The sequence below is a fragment of the Pristis pectinata genome, chromosome 3 (genome assembly GCF_009764475.1).
Source record: "Pristis pectinata isolate sPriPec2 chromosome 3, sPriPec2.1.pri, whole genome shotgun sequence".
NCBI classification, from domain to species: domain Eukaryota; kingdom Metazoa; phylum Chordata; class Chondrichthyes; order Rhinopristiformes; family Pristidae; genus Pristis; species Pristis pectinata.
The window spans coordinates 18,962,478-18,980,022 of record NC_067407.1 but is presented as its reverse complement, the minus strand read 5'-3'; the positions used below and the strand labels follow the sequence as shown (position 1 = coordinate 18,980,022).

The window sequence follows — 17,545 nt, the reverse complement described above, 5'->3', positions numbered from 1 at the left end:
ATGATATAGTTAACTCAACAATAATCAATATTGATGCAGTAAAAGAGAGTCTGAAAAGAGAAAGCTTATGTGCCTATGTCAACATGTAAATGCACAAATGGTTAAATCTATTCAAACCTTCTCCATTTCTTTACGCATCTCTGCTTCTGTTGCTTTCAGTTTCTGTTTGAGCTCTCCAATATTAAGTTCCAGCTGTGCATTATGCTTGTGGAATAATTCTAACTCATTTTCCATCTGTAAAGATATCAGAAGGAAAAAAATATGGTTAGAAATCTCAGGGTGATACTGATGATTTACTCAAGGAAGCTTTGTTTTCTATTCAATTCATTACTTTTCTTAAGAAGTATTTAGACATGAACAGGCAGGGAATAGAGGGATATGGACCTTGTGCAGGCAGTTGGGATTAGCTTAGATTGGCATCAAGGTTGGCACAGATGTCATGGGCCAAAGGGCCTGTTCCTGTGCTGCACTGTTCTTTGTTCCATATTTAAGTACAAGAGGTCTTCTTGCCGAGAGAAACAAAGGACTGCAGATCCTGGAATCTAGATGAAAACACTACGATGCTGGAGGAACTCAGCAGGCCAGGGAGCATCCATGGAGAAAAGCAGGCGGTCAATGTTTCGGGTCAGGACCCTTCTTTAGGACTGAAGATAGGAAAATAGGAAGCCCAATATATAACAGGGAAAAGCAGAGCAGTGATAGGTGGACGAAAGAGGGGAGGGTGGTGATAGGTAGATGCAGGTAAGAAATAGTGCCAGGCAGGTGCGGGGGAGGAGGGGAAAGTAGATCCATCAGGGGATGGGTCAAGGGTACGGAGGGAAAAAAAACCTTGCAGCCTAATACATGAACATTGAATTCACCCACTTTAAGTAATTCCCACACCCCTTCCACCCCACACACATCCCCCTTACCATGCCTCTACTTTTCTTCCCTTTCCTAGCCTATCTCTTTTTTTCCTACCCTTTTTTTCTCTCTCCTTACCTTTGACCCATCCTCTGGTGGATCTGCTCTCCCCTCCTCCCCCACACCTGCCCGTCACTATCTCTTACCTGCATCTACCTATCACCACCTTGTGCCCACACCGCCTCCCCTCTTTTGTCCACCTATCACTGTTCTGCTTTTCCCTCCTATATACTGAGCTTCCCCCTTTCCTATCTTCAGTTCTGAAGAAGGGTCCTGACCCAAAATGTTGACCGTCTGCTTTTCTCCACGGATGCTGCCTGGCCTGCTGAGTTCCTCCAGCATCATAGTGTTTTTCATCAGGTCTTCTTGCCTGTTAACTGCAAGAGATGGTTAACTAACATTCTTTTCAGTGGTTAGTCTGATACTTTAAATCCTTGCATTTAGATTTCTGCTGAGGAACAAGATCTTTTATTCATAATTTTCCAAAGATTAGAAAATTATGTCATTGGATCCAGAACTTCAAATCTCACTTCCTTATTTAAAAAATGAGACAGGGAGAAACTAATAAAGTACAGATCTGACAGTTTAACATCAGCTGTAGGGAAGTCTTTGGAATCCATCATCAGGAACAGGATTGAACACTGAATAATCTAATAGGAATGGAATTCTGAATTGTTGATCATATCAGACTAAATTGAAGTTAACAAACATGGCGGGCAGGTCCAAGCTTGTTTCTTGTTTGGACTCCTAGAAGATGTTTGTTGTTTCTTAAGATTATTGATCTTCTTAATGGTGAGAGACCAGGACCTGGGAGAGAAAAATGGTCTATTTATCCAAGTGCATACAGTAAGTCACCATATATTGTAAGGCTGTTACTCAGTGGGATTCCACAAGGCTAAGTATATTGCCTTTGCTTTCAATATTATATGTAAATGATTTTTTTCCTCAATATCAGGGCCATGGAAAGATATAGATGGTATGGAAGTCAAGCAAAATTGGCAGATGGAAATTAATCCAGAGAAGTGTGAGATAATATATTTGGCAGTGTGAAACAATTCAAGAACAGAGGAACTTTGGAGTGTGAATGCCCAGATCCTTAAAGGTAACAGGCAGAGGTGGAAGTAAGAAAATGACTGAAACTATGTTGTGATACAATCACACCAGTAAGAAATTTAAGTTAGTTTCAGGTAACTGGCCTGAAATGTTAACTGTTTTTCTCTCTCTGCAGCTGGTGCCCATCTTGCAGTTTTTTAATTAAGTTACACTCACCCCTGGAAGCAGGTCAGGTCAATAAGGCAGTTACAAAGGAATATAAGCTGCTTTCTTTTATTAATTAAGGCATAAGCCATAAAATCAAGGAAATTGTCCTCAAACTCTTATGTACACTAGCTAGGCTGCAGCTTCTGAGCTGGTCCTCTTCTGGTCACTACATTACAGGACAACTGTTATTACATGGGACATAGTTCAGAGGAGATGTACAAAGGTGTTTCCAGGACTAAGAAATTGTAGCTTTGAGGAAAGATTGGATAACTTACGGTTATTTCCTTTGGCTTAATTGGTGACTATAACATTATGAAGGATCCAGAAAGGGTAAGAGAAGGGCCCATTTCCCTAAGCAGAAGAATCAAAAACCAGTGCACAAATTTAAAATAAAACATGGACGGATCTGAAAGGAGATAAGGATAGATATTTTCAACTAGGGAATAGTGGGGTTCTGGAATTCACTGCCTGAAAGAGAGGTAGAGGTAGAAACCCTCAACAAGTGAGGTTCTGGAGCACTGGAGAGTGGCTAATGTGGTACCATTGTTTTAAAAGGGTAGCAAAAACAAGCCAGGAAACTACAGGCCGGTGAGTCTGACATCAGTGGTGGGTAAATTGCTGGAGGGGATTCTGAGGGACAGGATCTACCGACATTTGGAGAGACAGCATCTGATACTCGGGACATTAGCACGGCTTTGTGGGTGGTAAGTCGTGTCTGACAAATCTCTTGGAGTTCTATGAGGCGGTAACCAAGAGGGTAGATGGGGGTAGGGTAGTAGATGGTGTATATGGACTTTATCAAGGCGTTTGACAAGGTCCCTCATGGCAGGTTAGTCTTGAAATTTAGATTGCATGGGATAGCTGATTGGATTCATAAGTGGCTCAGTGGTAAGAAGCAGAGGATGATGGTCAAGGGTTGTTTCTCGGATGGGAGGCCTGTGTTTAGTAGTGTGCCACAAGGGGTCGTTGCTTGGATGTTTGTTGTTTGTAATTCATATAAATGATTTGGAAGTGAATGTACAAGACATGGTTAGTAAGTTTGCAGATCATACTAAAATAGGTGGTATTATAGACAGTGTAGAAGGTTATGAAAAATTACAGGGGGCTCTTGATCAGCTGGTATGTGGCTGAGGATTGGCAGGTGGCTTTCAATCCAGATAAGTGTCAGATATTGCATTTTCAGAGATCAATCCAGAGTAGGACTTATACTGTGAATGGTAGGGTCCTGGGAGTGTTATGAAACCGAAATACCTAAGAGTGCAAGTGTATAGTTTGCTGAAAGCGGTGCCACAGGTAGATAGGGTAGTGAAGAAGGTAGTTGGCATGCTGGCCTTCATCAGTCAGGAGTTGGGAAGTTATGTTGCAGTTATATAAGATGTTGGTGAGACCGCACTTGGACGATTGTGTATAATTTATTTCACCCTGTTATAGGGAAGATGTTATTAAACTAGAAAGAGTGCAGTAAAGATTGACGAGGCTGTTGCCTGCACTTGGGGGCCTGAGTTACATGGCGAGGTTGCGCTGAGTAGGACTTAATTCCCTGGAAGGTAGGAGATTGAGGGGTGACCTAATAGAGGTATATAAGATCAATGCGGGCAATAGACAGGGTGAAAGCCATAGTTTTCTTCCCAGGGAGAGGGTGCTAAAAACAAGAGGGCATAAGTTTAAGATCAGAGGTGAGAGATTTAAAAGGGATATCAGGGGCAGCTTCTTCACGCAAAGGATGCTGCATATTTGAAATGAGCTACCAGAAATAGTGGTTGAGGGAGGCACATTAGCAACATTTAAAAGTCATCTAGATAAGTACAAGGATAGGAGAGGTTTAGAATGCTATGGGCAGATGGGAGTAGCTTGCTGGGCAACAGAGTCTGCATGGACGAGTTGGGCTGAAGGACTTGCTTCCATGTTGAATGAATCTATGACTTTTAATCAGTATTTGGAGAAGCACATAAAGGGTCATGAACTGCAGAACTATGAGCCATGGACTGGAAAGTGGAATAAAGCTGCGGAACTCTTCTGTATAATTCTACAAGGACAAGTTCTACAACCAGCTATATGCTTAAAATGTTGAGTGACTGACCAAATCAAGGTCTTTAGAGTCATAACAGAATTCAACAGAGTAGATTATGAAATGCCATTCCTCGTGTACGAGACATCCAGGGCAAAAGAACACAATCTTAAAATGCTGAAGACAGTGATCAATAGATTTTTTTTTATTAAAGAATGTGATATGATGGATAAATGTAGTTGAGATTTGCCATGATCTAAATGTATGGTGGGAGTAAAGAGTTTGATTGGGCTTAATATATTTAGACTCCTGAGGCAGTAGCATTCACTTATCAATATTGCAGTAGCAGTATCATGAGACGACAGAATTTATTTAGTGCAATTTGAACTTAGTACATACCAAAACTAAATGGAGCAAAAACTATTTTGCCTTTTCACTAGACTGTGAAAACATGCTTGCATGAATTCTGATATGCATTTTATTACTCAATAAAATATACTTTTAGTGGTGAACAATGTAGTGTAGGAATCACCTTACCAGGCACGGTGCTTAAGCAAATAGTTAATGATTTTTGTTCTCTCAGAGTTAACCTTGTTAATCATGTTCCAATGTCAGAAAGAAATACACAAGATTTTTTTGATGGGCATCAGCTTACCTCTGACCTCTGATTGTGGATTCCCTCATCAATCCTAAACCTGAGCATGTAACCTAAGCTGAGACTTCAATGCCTGATACACAGGCCTAGCTGCTGCCTTTCAGATGGGAAGGTACATCTTGGTGCTATCTACCCTGTTCAGGGGAATGATAAGAAAAGTCCTACAGGTGCTATTAGAAGAGCAGGGAGTTATCTCAATTAGCATTCCTCCTTCAACCAACATCACCAAAAGACAGATATCCATACCACCTGCCTGTAAAACACTTCAACAATCATCTGACCTATCCCAACGTCTTAAGAATTAGATCCAGATTCTTTGGAGTTTAGAAGAATGATCTTATTGAAAGATCATAGAGGGCACGATAGGGTAAGTGAGTAAATGTTGGAAATATTTCCACTAGTGGGAGAATCTCGATTGAGATATAGTTACAAGATTTGGAGGTGGGGGAGGTGCGGGGGGCGGGGGCGGAAGGGCTGCAGTCATTTAAAACTGAGATGCAGAGGAGTTTTGGGAATTCTCTACCCCAGAGAGTTGTGGAGACTGGATCATTGGAGGTTTTTAAAGAGGAATTGGATAAATTTCTTGAAGGATCAGGGAATTGAGCACACTGGGCAACTGGCACAAAAGAAGAGATGAGGCCTGGAGCAGATCAGCCATGATCACATTGAATGGCAGCAAGCTTGAGAGGCTGAGTGGCCAAATCCTCTTTTATGTTCTTGCAGCGACATTCTTCAAAAAATACCAAAGGATGATATCAATGCATGTTATTTCATTCCTTTCCCCACTTGTTTATTTGTTCCCTGAAGACTTACTTGCTGAATCTGCTCTTTCATTTCTTTTATGTCATTTTCTCGTGGCTCAATCTGCTGTTTCAGCTCCTTAATTTTGTAATCCAGAACAAATTTAAATTTCTCCAGTTCTTGATTCTTCTTCTTGAGATCATAGATGCGCTTTTCCTGTAAAAGATTGGAATGTTAGATAATCATCGGAGTTGTTGTCACTTTTTGCTAATGTAGAATTTAGAAGGCAACTTCTGTCCTCTACTGGAATGATGCTGACAGTAACATACTTCAAAAAGATTTACATTCATCATGCGGGACTATGCTTAGGACTATGTTGATTTGCTATGAATAAAAATGTGCTGTTTATAATAACCTATGCTGAAATAGCTGGAGTTATATTCTGTGAGGTATTTAATACTATTCATTGATTGATATTACATCATTTGGAGTTCCTCAAATCTTTGTCATCATACAGCATAATATACCACTTTTATTTTCTTTCCAATGCAATATTATTATAATATTGCCTCTTGATGCTAGTTTGGAAATGTCTGATTATTTTAAATTTTTAAATTAAAAAAACATTTATTTACAGCGTGGTAACAGGCCCTTCCGGCCCAATGAGTCCACGCTGCCCATTTTAAACCCAAATTAACCTACCCGTACGTCTTTGTAATGTGGGAAGAAACCGGAGCACCTAGAGGAAACCCACACAGACATAGGAGAACGTACAAACTCCTTACAGACAGCGACAGGAATTGAACCCCGATCGCTGGCACTGTAATAGCGTCGCGCTAACCGCTACGCTACCATGCCGCCCCGTTATGTTTGGTCTCAGAAGTTAAACAGAGATCTGCATGATTATATTTGAATGGAAGACCACTTGGGTTCACATGGGGAAGAGAGGCATCTCACTATGTTATTCTGCCTGAGAATTACCCATAATGATGTTGCTTCTAAGGTGCCCCAACAGTAACAGTGTTCTCAGGACTGACTTTGACTTTGATAAAGGAACTGAAGTTTATGGAAGATGAAGTACAGAACATTATATTATTTAATTTTGGTAATGACAAATGCCTGGACAATGGTTCAAATAAAACTTTGGAGTTAGAAACAGGTTGGGTCAACATGAGACAATGACAGGGGAAAGTAAATAAAAATAGAAAATGCTGGAAATACTCAGCAGATCAGACAGCATCTGTGGAGAAAGATACAGATTTAACATTTTCGTAGCGCACTTGGAAAAATTCAAAATCAAACTTATTTTAAGTTGAAACTATTGAGAGTGAACAAAAATAGAAGAGACTAACAGAAATCTGATGAAGCATCTTTGACCTGAGATGTTAACTCTGTTTCTCTTTCCATAGATGTTCCCTGACCTGCTGAGTGTTTCCAACATTTTGTATATACAAACAGAGATCTATGCTGTCCTGTGAGAGATGTGGCAATGAATCAAACAGTAACCAAAAAGCAAAAAAAATGTAGATACTGGAATTGGGAAATAAAACCAGAAAATGGTTAAAGTATTCAGTAGGTCAAGTAGAATCTTTTGGTGCTTTTCGACTACAGGTTCTCAGACCTGGACAAAAATGGTTAAGGTCAGTGACGTTGGTCTGTGCTTTACTGAAGTAAATCATAACTTATCTAGGACTGGGATGATGGAAGATAGGTTGAACTGGATGTTGCTAGTGTGCATGTAGAATTTGCCCCATGTCTTCAAATTTTGTCACCAAGAGTAACAAGATAACAAATTGTAATGGGCAATTGTTTAATGGTTGAATTGTGCTTTTTATTATAGGTAGGATTGTCAGTGATATTTTTCATCTCACATTTCATTTTATGGCTTAAATTCTATGATAATGTGCATACTTCTTTGGAATTTTTAAAACAAATGCTTTCAATGACATGGTTGATTTTATTTCTTCCCATTAAGAAAAGCTTATTATCAAGGAATGTTTAGATTCAAAAATTGCACTACCAGTTTAACATCACTAATTTTTTTAACATGATAATACACTACTGTGCATTTTTCCATAATTCTACATTTCATTGGTTTGAACTCTGTTCTCTGTCTGTAATTACCACTGGCTTCTCTACCACCTAGGCAAATTCATTTTCTCTTCCTTGCTATTTCCCAGCTGCCTCACCTTGTCCTGTATAGTCTCATCCCTTTCTAAGATTTCCTTCTTCAATCCTTGGATGTCTTTCTCTAGAGATCTGATGACTCCATGTAACTTCTGATGTTCTGTCTTCAGTTTCTCAATCTCTCCCTGTCTGTCTTCAATTTCTTTCTGCAAACTGGTAAACTGTAAAAAGGAGAAATGTTGGAAAGAGATGAGAGGATGGACCAAAACCATCAGATTTTCACATTCAATAGGAAGGAAAGAACAATCACGCTAATATCACAAAACAAATTTCAAAGGGGGATTTGCATCTTTATGGAGAACTATCATTGTGCCAGATAAGGCAGTAAGGATCCATGATACGTTAGTCGAGAAAAAGACACGATGCTCACCATTTTCAGGTTACTTGCTGAGACTCAGGTCAAAATGTTCTTCCTCCACCTGTCTAAGGAAAAGGTGGAAGTGCCAGCTACTGTGGCATCCCTATAGTGACAACCCTTTAACCCAGATTTTTTAAAAAATGACCATTTCATACCTTTTTTCTCATGATTCCCGTTTCTCCTTTCAGACGGAGATTTGCCTCCTTCTCATCTCTCAGATTCCGTTCATATTTAATTTTAATGTCCTGAATTTCACGATCACAGTCCTCCTCTATTTGTTTCTTTGTTTCATCAGACTCTTTAATCTGCTGCCTGGAATCTTCCTGCAACTGAGATAATTAAAAGAGGAATCATTAGTACCACTGTCAACTGAATAAGACAAAGAGAAAGCGTGAAATATTGTTAAACTTAATAAGTATTGCTAGCTTTGAAAGGCTGTGTTTAACTTCTCAGAATCTCATTAATTCCTATTTTATGTGCTCTGTCTTACCTGTGTAATAAGTGTAGCCTTTTCCTGTAGTTTGGTTTCATAGTACTCGGTCAGCTCCTCTAATGCTTGGGTCTTACTCTCATCCATTTCAATCAACTGTCTTTCATAATCTTCCTGCATCCGCTGCGATTTGATTTGCAGCTCTTGGTATTTTTCATATTCCAACATTAATTTCTGATTGTTCATTGTTTCTAAAATTAGAGGTATATATGGAAGTACATTTATCTAAAAGAATGTATGCAACAGATAACTTGATTCCAGCCTGCAATGTGTTGTAGCGTCTTCAATATGTGCATTACCATAAGGAACCCAGCGAGACAGGACAGGGCGACTGGAGTGGTCATCACCATGAATGATGAATACGCCTATTTATTTATTGCCTGAATATGATTTGTTTGATAGAGTTTCTGATCAAGATTTTAACCTATGATTTCTCTTTACAGGTTCTGATGAGACTGCTGCCTACTTTTCACAATTTTTTATATGTTTTCTTTTGCCATCTGAGCACATATATCATGACAACCAAAACTGAAATGTCTACCAGTAAGCAGAGGGTCCCAAAGTTTTGAAAATTGCTCTCAGTCTGAACAACCTCCAAGAGCAATAATAAGGGGAAGTTAGAGAACTGATCAGTATAAGATGTTTGCAGTCCGACCTGTGAATGTATGTCTACCTGTCAGAAATCGTTCCAGGACTGATAGGTGAAAGTGGGAGGCTGTAAATGCCCTCTGCTGGCAAGAAGTGGCAGTAAAGCTGTGAACTTAATACATAAAGAACAATAAAGAACATAATAATACATGAAGAAGAGGAGAAATTAGAACACTGTTCTAACACTGCCTTTGTGCCACTGTTATTGAGTATGGATTAGTTTCTAGAAAGTACTTCAAATAATTAATTTCATTGACTTATGGAGACAACTTGTTATTACAACCTAAATATTTGTCATTTTCTGGTTGATTAATTAGCACTCTATTTGGCTTTAAAGACTACGTGAAAAAAGAATGCACCAGGCAATTTACCTAAATCCTCAATTTCTTTGGAATGTTTATCCAGGATCATTACTGTATCCTCCTTATGTTTTATCTCAACTTTTTCTTTGTCAGTCTTCAAAACCTATAACAAATCACAATATTTCATTATTTTGAGGTTTGGATTCAATAAGCACCAGTTCATGTATCTCAGGTCTCTTGTAATATATAACTTCTCTAATGTACTTTGCTGAAGAATCAGTGGGATAGAAATGTGACCTTGGTCACTTGCATTAAATGTGCAATAGACAGCCTGCTGTGTTTCATGCTCTGCTTCCTATATTAGGCTTAATCAACCAAGGTGGATATTCTACATTAATCCTTCCACATTCATATTGGTATTGGTATTGGTTTATTATTGTCACGTAGCGAGGTATAGTGAAAAACTTGTCTTGCATACCGATCGTACAGGTCAATTCATTACACAGTGCAGTTACATTGAGTTAGTACAGAGTGCATTGATGTACTACAGGTTAAAAACAATAACAGTACAGAGTAAAGTGTCACAGCTACAGAGAAAGTGCAGTGCAATAAGGTGCAAGGTCACAACAAGGTACATCGTGAGGTCATTGTCCATCTCATTGTATAAGGGAACCGTTGAATAGTCTTATCACAGTGGGGTAGAAGCTGTCCTTAAGTCTGGTGGTACGTGCCCTCAGGCTCCTGTATCTTCTAACCGATGGAAGAGCAGAGAAGAGAGAATGACCCGGGTGCCTGGGGTCTTTGATTATGCTGGCTGCTTCACTAAGACAATGAGAGGTAAAGACAGAGTCCAAGGAGGGGAGGCTGGTGTCTGTGATGCACTGGGCTGCGTCCACAACTCCCTGCAGTTTCCTGCGGTCCTGGGCAGAGCAGTTGCCGTACCAAGCTGTGATACATCCAGATAGGATGCTTTCTATGGTGCATCTGTAAAAGTTGATGAGGGTCATAAGGGACAAACCAAATTTCTTTAGCCTCCTGAGGAAATAGAGGCGCTGGTGAGCTTTCTTGGCTGTGGCATCTAAGTGATTTGACCAGGACAGGCTGTTGGTGATGTTCACTCCCAGGAACTTGAAGCTCTCAACCCTCTCGACCTCAGCACCATTGATGTAGACAGGTGCATGTACACCACCTCCTTTCCTGAAGTCAATGACCAGCCCTTTTGTTTTGTTGACATTGAGGGAAAGGTTGTTGTCATGACACCATTCCACTAAGCTCTCTATCTCCTTCCTGTACTCCGATTCATCTTTGTTTGAGATATGGCCTACAATGGTGGTATCATCTGCAGACTTGTAGATGGAGTTAGAGCAGAATCTGGCCACACAGTCATGAGTGTATAGGGAGTAGAGTAGAGGGCTGAGGACGCAGCCTTGTGGGGCACCAGTGTTGAGAATAATCGTGTCGGTGGTATTGCTGCCTATCCTCACTGATTGCGGTCTGTTTGTTAGAAAGTCAAGGATCCAGTTACAGAGGGAGGTGTTGAGTCCTAGGTCTCGGAGTTTTGTGACAAGCTTGCTTGGGATTATTGTATTGAAGGCAGAGCTGTAGTCAATAAACAATAGTCTAACGTAGGTGTCTTTACTGTCCAGATGCTCCAGAGCTGAGCGTAGGGCCAGGGAGATGGCATCCGCTGTAGACCTGTTTCAGTAATAGGCAAATTGCAGTGGGTCCAGGCTGTCTGGGAGGCTGGAGTTGATGTGTGCCATGACCAACATCTCAAAGCACTTCATGATGGTGGATGTCAGAGCCACTGGTTGGTAGTCATTGAGGCATGTTACCTTGCTTTTCTTCGGTACCGAGATACATACTATTCATCCAAAAAGGTGTCCTGGGCCAAAGCTGGGGAGATATGTGTTAAAAAACATTGTACTCATAATCAGTTAGTCCTAAGACCTGTGCAAAAACTGGGGTACATTGGACGTTGCTACAAGTTTTGAAGCACAGATGATTCTTAGCCTGAGAACCTTGTGGTGCCCATCTCCTCTCTGGGTAAAGCCTACTGTTCTTAGGCAACCTCCTTAGGCAATCTGCTCAGCAGAATCAAGAGTTTTCCTGTTAGTTTTAATTGGCTTATAGCTACAACCTTGGGTCAATTATACCAACATAAAAGCAAAAACAAACTGTAGGTGCTAAAAAAACAAAATTAACATGTAGATTTCTCGAAATGCTCTGTGAAGAGAGAAGAAGAATTAATGCAACAAAGATTCTTCAGAGGTTCTCTAACCACTGAGGAAATTTAGTAATATTATTAGTGCCCTGCTCTGCTACCTACCTGGTTTTTTGTTTTCAGAGCTTCCATTTCCTGAATAAATTTCTCAGTTAATTCTTTGATTTTATCATTGTAATTCATGTCTTTCAGTCTGAGCTGGTATTCATTCTCCATCTTCAGTTCCTCAACACGGGTTTTTAACTCCAATGTTAATTGATTCTGTTAAAACAGATTAAGTAATTTTCTGCTGTTAAATTAATCCTGATCACAAATTCTACCAGTGACACCAACCCAAAGCACAAATAAAAACTTTCCCCAAATTTTCTCTCCCTACACCTCGTCTCCTGCTAGCAAGAGACCTGGGATTGAACCTGGAGTGTCTTTGGCTGGTGATATAAATTTATAAACTGAATTATCAGTTCCACTGATGGCTTTTCAACCATAGGTGCATGTGTGTGGCTCCTTTGAAAGGTAATTTCAAAGCAAATCAGAGAGAGTAGAGATTGTGAAGTTGGAGGGGTTGGGGTAAGGTGAGGGCCATCAAGGAATTTAAACATGAGATTTTTAACATTTAAGTGTTGGGGTATCTGGAGACATTGTAGTTCAGTGAGAATAGACATAAATAGGGGTTAAAGCAGGACTAGATATAGATAGCAAAATTTTTAGATGAACTGATGTTCATTGAGGGTGGAGGATGAGAAGCCAGCCAACAGTGTTGTGTTTTTCCTCATGGCATTATAGGCAATTCCATTGTATATGAAGACTGAATGTGAATGAAATTGAATGCAGTTAACTCACATGATACTCAAATATTGGCAGAATGAATAAAATAGGATAGCAAGGACACATACAAAATAGCACAAAGAAGGTAAGACAAGATGGGGAGATGCATTCACTGGTAGATAGAAAGCCTTTGCTTTAAAATGTTTACTACTTTCCTCACTCATTGACTATCATTTCCTTTTTTCTTTATCCTTGCTACATTACTCTTTCCTGATTTCCATCTCTTTTCCCTCCCATTTTTATTCTTTCTCATCATTTCCCTTCAATTTTTACTTTATACACTCTATTTCTTCCTTACATTGATGGCACTATTTCTCTGTTGCTCTCATCCAGTTTTTTTTTGTATAGAGAGGAGAACAAGCCCAATAAATGAGCTACTTTTAGCTAAAGTGCAATCTTTATGTTGTTGCTTTAACTGACTATTAAGCAAAGGTGCCATGCTCTCAAAAGCCATATTCTGGAGCATGAATGCTTTATCATAATTTTTTGTGTTACTGGAGGAATGAGTGGAGGGATATGAATGAATTGGATGCAGTCCACTAGCACAGGCAGTACGTTTAGGCTCAAAACTTTTAATGAAGCAGCGTAGGTGAGGAGCCAGAGAGAATGAATTTTTAAAGGATGATTTGGGAAAAATTCAACTAACAGCACAATTATGTTTTTTATTATATTATAAACATTATCCAAAGAGGTATATGATAGGGAAGACAAAACACTTTGCTGGATGTCTTAAAGATTTTTGGTATAGTATCATTAATAATTTGAATGAACAATCAAAAATAATACTACAATTGACCCTGAAATTCAGCTGCAAAATTTGAACTAAAATATATAATTAACAATCCTCAGGATAATAAACTTAGTATCCAAGATGTAAATATGTCAAGAACCTTTTTTTTATATAGATCTAAAAGTATTCCAATGCCTGAAAATACATTAAATTGACTGTGCCTGGAGGACTAAGGAATGATTGCATTGAGCAGTTTCAAATTTATGAAGCACATGACTTTGCATAATTAATATGCTCAAAGGCTTTCTGAAATATGTTCTACCACTCCAAAACCTAGAAGGGAAAAGGGATGGGTTTTGGGTTCAGGTCACAGGGACGTTCTATGGAGAGAACCATGGGGCTGAGGAGCTGGTGTTCAGTGGCAGACGGTTGAGACATCAGTCAGGGTATGATAGAAATCTTGAGGTTAGGGTTTCAGGATGAGTCAAGTTTGGCTATTTGCTGGAGGGTTGGGGTCATGATAAGGTTAGCATGCATGTATTTCTATTTGAATACAACATTACCTTTTTCCTGTCTTAAGTCTTTTAACACTGTGTGGCAAGCCATGGAAATGAGATCTAAACATTAAATTCATCTTGCAAAACTCTTTATAGCTTTGGCATTCACAGTCCTTGTCAAAATTTATAGTCAATATATCACCTTTTCTTGCAAATCCGACTTTGTGATCAGGATTTCTTCTGCATGACCAAGTTCTTTGTCTTGTTTCAGTACCCTTCCCTCTTTATCAATAATCTTCCAGATCACAAGACATGAATCTTCTGAAACCGTCAGCAAGTATTGGTCATCATTCGTAATGGCCATCTGTGGGGAGAAGAAGGACTGGCCATAACAACGTAGAAGCTGTCTTCCAAGGATTTTGAAAAGTATGTACTAATTCTTTTTTCACACTTTGCTGAGAAAAAGAATGTTAATATTTTAAAAATGGAGAATCCATGGGTTTCATTGTATTTCAGCCAATGTGTGCTTAATAACCCGATATCATGTGAGGGTAGATGTTTTGAAATTATGTTGCTGGTTGATGACATTGCAACTAATACTGAGAACACTGAAAACACAAGAGACTGCAGATGCTGGAATGCTGTTTGTTGCTGGCAATTAATACTGTTCAATGAAGGAAAAAAATTGAATAGGCAAGTAATAAATGATGGATGGATTTTAATGCAACAGGGGATAAGGTAACAGACTTAAAATCAGGAAATATATCATAACAAATGCACACACATAAAACATAAGCATTTTGAAGAATGCGTATTAAAGGTTTTTCTGAAAATCAGTGAAAAATGTTATTAAAAGCCCAATCAAAGACAAGGACAATGTCATCTGATTGTAAATTGAACCAGGTCACTTTAATCACTTGCAACTCATTGTTATTTCTATATTTGCATTTACATTATTGTGTAACTTTGCAAAAAACTGTTCTTATAAGGCACTTGCTACATGAAGAAAAGTTCAGGACATAACATGGAATTTAACATTCATGGGAACAAGTTACACTCAGTCTATCCTACATAGACACTACACTGTGGAATTATGGAAGACAGACAAGGGAAAGTGTTTCAATCTCTAGATGGGTGAGGGGGAAAGATTTAAAGGGAACCAGAGAGGCAAGATCTTCACACAGAGGGTGGTGGACTACCCTCTGGAACAAGTTGTCAGAGGAAGTGGTAGAGACAGGTACAATTGCAATGTTTAAAAGATATTTGGACAGATACGTGGATAGGAAAGGTTTAGATGAATATTGGCCAAATGCAGGCAAATGGGATTAGCTCAGTAAAACACCTTGGTCAACATGGATGAGTTGGGCCGAAGGGCCTGTTTCCATGTTGTATAAACCTATGACTCTGTGACTTCTGATATCGGACTAGTTGGAAGTAAAGCTTCTTTTGTCATAAAAATATGCTTTAACCCTAACACCTCCCAGCTTCTGACACTATAACCACTCTCCTCTCCTCCATCAGCCTATCACCCCCCCCCCCCCCCCCCACTCACCTGGATCCATCTATTGCAGGCCAGCCCTTGCTCCACACCTTCCCTTCACCTTTTTATACTGGCTATCTCTCCACTTTCAGTCAAAATGAAGGGTCTCGACTGTCCATTACCCTGCATAGATGCTGTCTAACCCACTGTTTTGTGTGTTGCTTTAACCTTAACTTCAGAACAAAATCTCATTCTACAACATTATGGTTCACAAATATAATCAACATGTGGTGCCCTTTAAAATTCTCACTATTTTGTCTCTATTAGAGATGAGTTTTAAATAGTTATGTGTTGTGATCTTTATTCCAATTAGGAATTATGATTCATATTAAAAGACTTCCTTGAGAAATCAGTCAGACAAATGGGTTTTTCAGGTCCTCATCGAATTTTCTTCTACTGGTTGTCCAATCTTCAGATGAGAAACAGGCAGCTGGTGGTTTCATCAGCACACCTCTCATCTTACACCCCAGATTTGGGTGATGGTTTTAAACTGCAAAACATTGTATCATATTTAAAAACATTCTTATCCTTTCAAACATTTAGAGGATATTAAATATTATTAATGTTACTGTTATAAAGAACACAGAAAAATATAGCAGATCTGTGCTTGGATTATTCAGAATCTGCTTTTGCTTATAAATTGTTTTGTTAACAACTGTAATAATGTTATTTGATCATAAGTAAGAAATGATCATGTAGTTCTTCACATAAACAACAATATTTCTAAGAGAGATTTGTTTTTAGATGAATATAATGCTATGTTATTAGCTTTTTTCCTAAGGCCATTAATTAGTTTCTTTCTGATAGGAAGTATTGTTATGACAGTAAGACTAGCATTGAGCTATCTGTCTTCAATCCTACTTCCACATTCTTCTAAGAGTCTAATATCCAGATTACTGGTATGTATTATACCTTATACATACAATCACTATACCTTAGTGATTGGTCCATTGTGTGCCTCATATTCGTTCCATTCCTGCTTTACAGGCAGTGGGACTTTCATACTTCGTACTGTTCCATTCGCAGTGCCAACAAACAGCATTCGCCCAGAACGTGATAAAACAATGGAGGTATATGCAACATCATTTGACGGAACTTCACGAATAATCTGGGTAGGCAGGAGCAAAAAAAAGACAATGATCAAGGGAGTTCCAGAAATAGAAACAATGCTAATCTATTAAGAATGAGGTTTCAACCTGAAAATAAAACTCTACTTTCAGTTATTTAACAATTTGGGAATCGCTAATATTGGTGTTGCTGTGGAATTATACCATTTAGGAATACTCCATAATTCACCAACACTTCACATAGAAGAGTAAAATATATGATCTTACTGACATGTGAAATTAATATACTGCTTTTAATATTATTTCTTTCATTGAACCTAATGTACTTTCCTTCTCAGAATCAAATTTTAAATATTGTTTCTTGAATTTGTTGCTCAAATTAGATTGCAGATACATGAATAACAGAGCAGAAAAATCTGCTCGCTCTTCAGATCTTAGATATTATTATCACCCAAGTAACGGTTTCCATCATGAAAGATCATTTTATGTTTTCAGGACTTCCAGTTTCATATCTTGGTTTTGTAAATTATTTGGTAGCATGTTTCAAAATGTTCTAGTTACAGAAAAAAGTATCATTAAGATCTAGAATCACATCCTGTTTTGAATAATAATATTAAGCCTCATGACCAAAGAAGAATGCTTTAAGGAGCAACTTAGAGCAGGATAGAGTTGTTAGGAGAGAATTCTAGAACTTAGGGCTTAGGAAGGTGAAGGCATGGCTGTCAATGATCAAGAGTCCAAAATCAGAGGAGCACAGATAACCCAGAGGAAATTACTGACATAGGGAGAGCCAAAACCATTCACGGATTTGAAATCAGGGAGAATTTGATTGATTAACCAGGAGTCAAAGTAAGTCATGTACAGAGGTGGTGGGTGAACAAAACCTGCTGCTGCTAAAATTTCAGCAGCAGAAATTTTGATGCCTTCAAGTATGTAGAGGTTAGACAAAGAAGGTTGGCCATGAATGCTTTGGAATAGTCAAATCTTGGGATAAAAAGGTATGGATGAGTATTTCAGCAACAGATGAGTTGATGGGATGGCATAGCTGGATAATGTCACAAAAGTAGAAATAGCCAAACTTAGTGATTGTGTGGAAATGTGGCCTGCAGC

The 17,545-nt window shown here is 38.8% G+C and overlaps 1 protein-coding gene across 1 annotated transcript in view; it reads right to left on the bottom strand.

Annotated features, from left to right (window-relative positions):
- Positions 1 to 17,545, bottom strand: part of cfap57 (cilia and flagella associated protein 57) — a 54,599-nt gene that overhangs the window by 17,690 nt on the left and 19,364 nt on the right. Inside the window, exons 10-18 of the mRNA XM_052011106.1 lie at positions 16,303 to 16,476; positions 14,031 to 14,192; positions 11,882 to 12,037; positions 9,622 to 9,715; positions 8,603 to 8,793; positions 8,268 to 8,441; positions 7,757 to 7,915; positions 5,640 to 5,783; positions 118 to 234 (exon numbers count right to left, since the gene is read on the bottom strand). Of these exons, the coding sequence (XP_051867066.1) occupies positions 118 to 234; positions 5,640 to 5,783; positions 7,757 to 7,915; positions 8,268 to 8,441; positions 8,603 to 8,793; positions 9,622 to 9,715; positions 11,882 to 12,037; positions 14,031 to 14,192; positions 16,303 to 16,476 (1,371 nt within the window). The remainder of the gene's footprint in view (positions 1 to 117; positions 235 to 5,639; positions 5,784 to 7,756; positions 7,916 to 8,267; positions 8,442 to 8,602; positions 8,794 to 9,621; positions 9,716 to 11,881; positions 12,038 to 14,030; positions 14,193 to 16,302; positions 16,477 to 17,545) is intronic.